The sequence below is a fragment of the Nuphar pumila genome, chromosome 10 (assembly GCF_984573655.1).
Source record: "Nuphar pumila chromosome 10, dmNupPumi1.hap1.1, whole genome shotgun sequence".
NCBI classification, from domain to species: domain Eukaryota; kingdom Viridiplantae; phylum Streptophyta; class Magnoliopsida; order Nymphaeales; family Nymphaeaceae; genus Nuphar; species Nuphar pumila.
This window is the reverse complement of record NC_143258.1, coordinates 39,093,177-39,101,249: the sequence shown is the minus strand read 5'-3', so window position 1 is coordinate 39,101,249 and position 8,073 is coordinate 39,093,177. Positions and strand designations below refer to the sequence as shown.

Genomic DNA, 8,073 nt, shown 5'->3' with positions numbered 1-8,073 from the left:
ATAAAGTTTGGTTTAGATACTTTTATAGCATAGATTAAATATGATTTTATTGCATATAGCGAAGATTGGTTTGTTGTTTTAGCATAAGATAGAATAAAATATATTTGTTTTTGAGCATATCGTATGGTTGTCCCATTGGTGTGAGATAAGGACCAGATTTGCCATTATCGAAAGATTTGGCCATTGATCGTTGACGTGAAGCTCACTCTGCAGTCGAGCCGTGTTGCAACCCAGAATCTTTTCTGCATGTTGCAGTTCGGTTTGATGTTAATGAATGACTATTTTTTTTGTGTTGGCAACAAACATTAATCAGGGGTTGGTAGCTTAGTATTTTTACATGTGTTCTTATTTTAGTGTTTTGTTAGCTAGACGAGACCTAAACGTCTTTTGTTATTTAGTATCATATCAATGGTTTTTTATTTAGTATGCAGCAGTACGTTAGTTTACTTTAGCATGGTTAGTATTATTTAGAGTGTCATAGTTTAAAGTTTTTTTGTTGTTGTTTGGTAGGAAATAGCTGAATTTGTTATTCAGATTGACATTTGCTATAGTTTAGTAATTATTGGTTTTTCTTAGGTTAGTTGATTAATTGATTTCATCAATGTTAGTTCATTAGTTTATTTCACCAAAGTTAAGTGTTTTGTTAACATTACTTTTTAGATTAGTTTTATCATTATAATACTTTTTGCAACCGTGTTTAGTTGTGCTTCATTCGACGTGATTGTTTTAGTATTTGTTTTCATTAATCCAATTGATTTCTAGAATCTTTAGTTAGTTTAGAGTTTTTTTAATAGAGTCAATTAGTACTTTCTTTTTTTATTCGCGTCTATTTCCCATTAGGAATCGTATTCAGCCAGTCCTTGTTTAGTGCATTCAATAGACTTAGGTATTCATATTACATTGATTGACTAGGTTTATGTTATCCTACTTGAGTGGTTTTACATTCAGCCTATTTTTTTAAGCTAGACACCGAGCAATTATTTTAGTGGTTGAATTTGGGTAGAGTGTTAAATAACCAAGTTTAGTGTACGCTCCCTTTCTTGGATTAATATTAAGTAGTTTGTGAGTTAGATTATAGTTAGCTAATGCTGATCACGTTTTGTTTATTTCATGATTAGTTTGTTATTTGATTAGTTCATGTTATTAAATTGATTAGATTTCCATATTTTTTTTGACAATTATTTAGTTGGATTGCTGGAAGTTTTATAGATGGTTATTAGTTTGTTACCTTGGTTAATTTCTTGCTTGATTAGTTAGTCAGTTTCGCTGTTTTGTCTCATAGTAGTTTGTTTCTAGTTAATTTAAATCTTGTTTTTATTGATTTTTAAGCTTAGATTTGGTTTCGTTTTCATCATATTGTTTTGTTTTGTTTTTGTATTTTGCAGGAAAGCGTTGGAAGAGCCCATTTCATGCCCTCAAAGTACCCTCTGAGGTTCCCTCAAGGAGCCTTCAGAGGGTCCTTAATCAAACCATACAAAAGTGTTCAACCTAGAAGAGACAGAAAGGAACCACAAAAGCCTCAAGCACTGAAGACTCTTGCTTCTCTTTTTAGACTAGGCTTTTATTTTATTTAATTCAATTCATTGGGTTGTAATAAGGCATTTTTATTCTTTTATTCTTTAAGGCCTCTGCGTAGGGCAATACTCTTGAGTGATTTAATTATTTAATTATTTAATTTTCTTTATTTTGGCAATAAAGAGTAGCATAGTTGTGTGTTTGGATACAAGTATTTCTCGTTCCTTGAGATCGACCCAAACTCCACCACTCATGCGAGCAAATTTTTATATTTTTTTGTGTTTGGCTTTCACTGGATTTTAATTAAAAGCTATCATTTTAAAAAGGGTTTTCCAAAACTTACACCAGGCCGCATGGCTGAGAAGTAGATCAGGTCATGTTGAACATGAGCTTTTTTGCTCATGCCAACATCGTGGCCCTATTTGCATTTTGGACGAACTAACTTTTCAAAATATGAAAGGACGGCCATGATGTTGGCATGAGCAAAAAAGCTTATGTTCAGCATGACCTGATCTGCTTCCGCCTGGTTGTAAGTAGAGCGGTGAAGAGGGGACCGCATTACAGGTGGGGTTGCAGGGATGGCAGAGGGCGAAAGGCCGGAAAGAGAGTTTGAGGGAGAGAGAAAGAGAGAGGGTGGGAATTAGGGATTTAGCGGAGATTCGGGTAAGATGGAGGGATTTGGTGAAGGGAGGGGGAAAGGTCCTGGGGGCAACCTTTGGGTTGGGCACGGCCCATGTCTTCTACGGGTTTGGGTGGACACCTTTTGTGGGGTTTCTCCAGGTTAAAGCCTCTTAACGTGGCTCCATCCCTATATATATATATATATATATATATATATATATATATATATATATATATATATATATATATATATATATAAAAGTGACAAAGGATAAGTTGCCGATACATTGTCTTTTGACCACGCTTTTGATTACTTATTTTTGAACACATACTCGATGACCCAACATTGCGTACGATAGCTAATTTTTTTTTATTGCATAGAAAAAGAAGTATTTACAAAAATATACTTCACTTTTGGTTTATGTACAAACACGCCAAACTTTTGAGATATTAACAATGCATGCTTAATTAACAAAGTAATTCTCAAAAGTTAAGGGTGCATTTTGTAATATTTTAAAAGTTAAGCTATGTTTGTAAATTGATCAAAAGTTAGGCATGTTTTTATAAAATTTTCACAGAAAAACTACATGTACTTTTTTTTTTTGGGGGGTGGGGGAAAGGAAATAACTTTAATAACGAAATTTAGTGATGTGAGCATGCACGCAGCTCTCGAATGGGCCGACGAGGGATCGGCCAGCAATAGAGAAGACTCCAATGACATAAAACTTCGTGGGCAACCCCATCGGCTGATTGCAAGCTCCATTCTTTAAAACGATCAGTTACGTAGACGACAGAGTTTTGCAATAAATCTTGATGGACGGACAGTAAGGTAAGAGCTAAATTTCTGGATATAGTTGTAATTTTAATTTTGAGTAGTATAGACAGTAAATCTAAAATAATCATAACTTTAGGGGCTACCTGTAAATTTCGATCCAGAGAGCGAGAGACTGGGTACAAAGAGCTGCAGAACTTGATTTGTGAGTAACCTCCTGTTTTCAGGCCAAAAACAGTTCTCAGATTAACGAAAATCACAAACTTGTTCACAACCCAGACCTTGCCCACCCCACCTCCGCGGCCTCTTTTGAACGAAAACCAGCACCACCACCCGAAACTCTGCTCGGGAAAGGACGAGGGCGGGCACGAGAGCATGAGGACTTTTCCGGCAGCCATACCGAAACCGGCCATGAAGTTCCGAATGTAAATGAACTTTCTCTCCTGAAAACCTTTCTCCATTTTCTTTTTCTGTTACTCCACGATGATGAACGATCCGAACCTAGCTCTCTCACTCACTCACTCACCCGTTCCTTCCGAACGAGAGTCTGTTGTGAGATCGAATTGAGGGATGCGCTTGCTATTTCTCCTGTGGTGCTCGGTTTCCGTTCGAGCCCTTTGGTGAAGGTTGGGGCTTTTTTTATAGTATCAGTTTTGTTGCGTAAGAGAGCGCAAAAGAAATATACCGACACGACCCGAGTCAGAGGCACTTTTTTTTTTCGAAAAGTAGGACACGAGGGCACGGTTTCTTTTTTCAAAATTTTCTAATCTTTTTATATTTTACTATGTATAATATAATCTTATTGAAATACTATTAAAAACTGTTAAAAAGAAATCAAATATTTTTCGCAATGTCATAACGTGACACGTGGTCTGTCTACATGTCCTGTCGTGTCCCCTGGGCTCTGAACCCTAAATGTCTGGCGTGTCCCTGTGACGTAGCACGGAAACCCTCTGCTGCTTCATTTTGCTTCTTCAGGGTTGCTATAGGAATCCTTTGTGGCTGTGCTTGAAAATGCTGTCTTGAATCCAGGCCGACGTCAGAGAATTTAGTTCCTATTCGTGTTGATGTTGAAGTTGAGGGGCAGCGTTTCAAGGATGCCTTTACATGGAACCCTACTGGTATGTGCTACTTTAGGTTGTTTCTTGATTCATTGTTATGGTTTTTTTAATGTTCTTTGATTGGTTTGTTGTACCAAATTGCAGTAGATGTCTTTGGTTGGTGCATTGTACTAAGTTGCAGTAGATGTCCTGTAGTAGGAGACCGATATTCGTCTTATATTCTTGTCATGGATGGTGCTTTACAATTTCCTTCAAGTTAGTCGCACCATATTTGCAGTGGTAGCAGTTTGTATCAATCATTCTTCATATAAGTTTTCTTCCGGGAAGGAAGAGCGATTATCTAGCTTCTTTTAAGTAGATGAGAGAGAAGGAAACAACCCAAAAGGATTCGACGAGCTGGGTGTTCCTATTAATAAAATGGTGTTGTACAATATCTCGTGGCTGATAAATCTATTCAGTATCAAACAAACCACTATTTCTTATGAGAAAAGAAGGCATTATAACTTGCAATGTGATCAATTGTGAAACAATCCATCAAGCCTTTGCCCTTCATTTAAGAGAAGAGGATGCATTTTTTTTAATTTCTCTTTCTTGCTAACGTACAATTAACAATGCCATCAGCATAAAGTAAAGAATAGCAGGCCTAACTTTTTGGCTTGATTAAAAAGGATAATCAAAAGAAACTTCGAGCAATCTGATGCTTTCTGACAATAAAATCACTAAAAGCTAGCTCCTTCTGAAAATCATGACAAACATTTGCATGGCTCTGCTTAATTTCCATTTCTTATGAACATTATTGGGTTGTTGCTACAAGGATAGGAATTTAGCCTCTATCAAGAAGATGAACTCTAGAAGAGAGAGGATGAGAGGAAGCACAAAATGAAACTTCATTTTTTTTCTAAAATGAGAGAGTTACAACAATTAAAGATATGTATGAAGGAGTAGTAACCAATGTCCGCACTTGTGAAGGGGTGACAACCAATTTTCCTATAACGGTTGGGTTACATCAAGGATCTGCTTTAAGCCCTTTCCTATTTGCTATAGTGATGTATGAGCTTACGAGATCAATTCAAGAAAATGTGCCGTGGTGTATGTTGTTTGCTGATGATATTGTTTTGATTGATGAGTCTAGAGCTGAGGTTAATGCTAAGTTAGAATTATGGAGACATACATTGGAAGCAAGAGGTTTTAAGTTGAGTAAGAGTAAAACAAAATATATGGAATGTCGGTTTAGTAAGCAACAAAGTAGTGATGGGAGTGTAGTGAAGCTTGGTGAGCAAGAAATACTGGTGGATGATTGTTTCAAATATTTGGGATCTATCATTCAAAAGTATGGAGAAATTGATGGATATGTAAATCATAGGATAAAGGTTGGGTGGATGAAATGAAAAAGTGCAACTGGAGTGTTGTGCGAATGCCATTGCGGTTGAAGGAAAAGTTTTATAGGATGACTATTAGGCCTGCTTTACTATATGGTACAGAATGTTGGGCTGCCAAGAGACATCATATTCAAAAAATGAGTGTAGCTGAGATGCGTATGCTTAGATGGATGTGTGGAAATACAATAAAAGATAAGATTCAGAACGAGGAGATACATAAGAAGGTAGGCGTTGCACCCATTGAAAATAAGATGAGAGAGAATCATTTACGGTGGTTTGGACATATTCGGAGAAGGTCTAATGATGCTCCAGTTAGAAGGATGGAGAAATGGGAAAATATATTAGTTAAAAGAGGTCGGGGTAGGCCTAAGAAGACATGGATGGAGATGATAGGAAAGGATATGAATGCTTTGAACCTCACCGAGGACATGACATTAGATAGAAATGATTGGAGGAGAAGGATTCATGTGGAAGACCCAGAATGATTTTCTTTTTTGGTTCATATCGCCGACCTCAATTGTTTTGGGATGAAGGCGTAGTTGTTGTTGTTGTTGTAGAGAGAGTTACAACAATATATGGGTGACATCCCCTCTGCCTCACTACAATACAAAAACTATTGACTTTACACTAATTGAAAATGTATAAGGATACCCCTAGAAAGAATGAAATGTACACATATATACAATAAAGGGGTAACATTTAAGATGGCCAAACATATGATTAAGGCTGTCAACTGGTTGGGTTTACCCAGACCTGTCCCAAACCAAACCCTATAGGGTCCGGGTATGGTGATAAATAATAAGACCCGGGTTCGGACCCAAAGGTTCGATTAATACAAGAATCCATGTATAGTTTGTGAAATTTTATACAAGACCCGGGCCCGACCTGAGTTCCGATTAAGACCTGCAAATTTTCAATGTAAAAATGATAAAAAATATTATTTTACTGTGTATGGTCTGGGTCTGGTTCATTAGTTCTTATCGGGTTCGGGTATGGTTTCTCTTATAGTGGACCCGATTAGACCTAGGCCCATACCCGATACCATACCCAAAAATCAGGCCAAAGTCTGGTTCTACTTGGGTCCAACCAAACCCGACCCGTTGACACCCCTACGTATGATACACAAGTCTCAACACTCCCCCTCAAAGTTGAGATGATGTAAGAGGAATCATCCCAAGTTTGGAAAAGAATGAACTAAAATGTAAAAGGGCAAGACTCTTAGTGAACATGTCTGCAATTTGATCTTTAGAGCTCACATGCTCAAGAGAGATAACTCTATCTTCATAGGCTCTCCTATTAAAGTGGCAATCTATCTTAATATGCTTAGTCATTTCATGAAACTTTGGATTTCTTTTCAATATGAATGGTAATCATTGTCACAATACAAGGAGGTCACTCCTAATTCTCCTAATAGCCACCTAATCCAAACAATTTCTGCTGCAACTTGAGCCATAGCCCTATATTCTGCTTCAGATGTGGATGATGCAACTCCCTCAAAATCTACATCACAAAAGGCTCTAAGAACTGTGGAGTATGAAGAGAAGAACATCTCATGCATAATGTCTCTCACATATCTAATGATTCGTCACTTAAATAAAGAAAACAAAAAATAAAAAAAGAAAAATTACAAAACAGTCCCTAATGGACTGTGTTAATTACAAGAGGTAAAAAGATAGAAATACCCTTGATTACAAAACTGTATATATATATATACACATTTTAACACCCTCTTTCAAACTTACAGTGAGATCACCAAAAGTTTGTTAAGGAGAAAAATAAAGTTAGGTGCATGAAGAGCTTCGATGAAAAAATCGGCAAGATGGCAATCGGCAAGTTCCTTTCAGATACTCATCATATGCGTATTGGTAGTCCATCTCAATATGCATTTTTCTTTCATGGAAGGTGTGGTTGCTTGCAATGTAGATTGCACTTTTGTTGTCACAACACATCTTCGAAGATTTGGAGATGAAAACTCCCATGTCCTGGAGAAGAGTCCGTCGCTATATAATCTCTATTGTTGTCATAATCATGACTCGATATTCTGCTTCAATTAAAGATAACGAGACCTTCTGCTGTTTCTTGCACCTTCAAGTAATTAAGGAATTCTCTAAGAAAACAAAAAAACTAGTAGTTGAGATTCTATCATTTGGATTACTACCTCAGTCAGTATCAGTGTAAGCAGTTAAATCTAATGAAGATGAGGAGGATAAAAAAAGCCCTTTTAAGATTGTATTTTTAATATAGCGAATAGTCCTCATAACTGCGCCCATATGTACTATGGTAGGAGAATGTTGAAACTGACTTGCTGCATGAACCACATGAGCGATATCAGGTCGGATGATAGAAAGGTAGGTGAGCGATCCAATCAATTGGCGATAAGGAGTAGGATCTTCGAGCAATATGCCATTTTCAAGTATTAATTTAACATTTATGACTTATGGGGTCTCTACTTTATTTTCATAAAATAATCTTGACTTAGCACATATATGAGCAGCTAATTTCATTTGGGAAAGGATATATCCTCTAGGTGAGTAGGCAACCTTGATTCCTAAAAAATATCTCAAAAATCACAAGTCAGACATATTAAAATTTTTCTTTAAAACAATTTTAATTTCACTAACTCCTTTGTCATTTCCTGTAATGATCATGTCATCAACATATAGTAGAAATATTACAATATTAGTACCTGTTTTCTTGACAAAGAGCACAATGTCAGCTGTATAAC

The 8,073-nt window shown here is 36.6% G+C and overlaps 1 protein-coding gene across 2 annotated transcripts in view; it reads left to right on the top strand.

Annotated features, from left to right (window-relative positions):
- The first annotated feature begins 3,141 nt into the window (after positions 1 to 3,141).
- Positions 3,142 to 8,073, top strand: part of LOC149826698 (chromatin structure-remodeling complex protein BSH-like) — a 49,396-nt gene continuing 44,464 nt past the window's right edge. For both annotated transcript variants that reach the window (XM_090020109.1, XM_090020110.1), the window contains exons 1-2: positions 3,142 to 3,333; positions 3,941 to 4,029. In XM_090020109.1, coding sequence (XP_089876235.1) covers positions 3,284 to 3,333; positions 3,941 to 4,029 — 139 coding nt within the window. In that variant the 5' untranslated portion in view covers positions 3,142 to 3,283. The remainder of the gene's footprint in view (positions 3,334 to 3,940; positions 4,030 to 8,073) is intronic.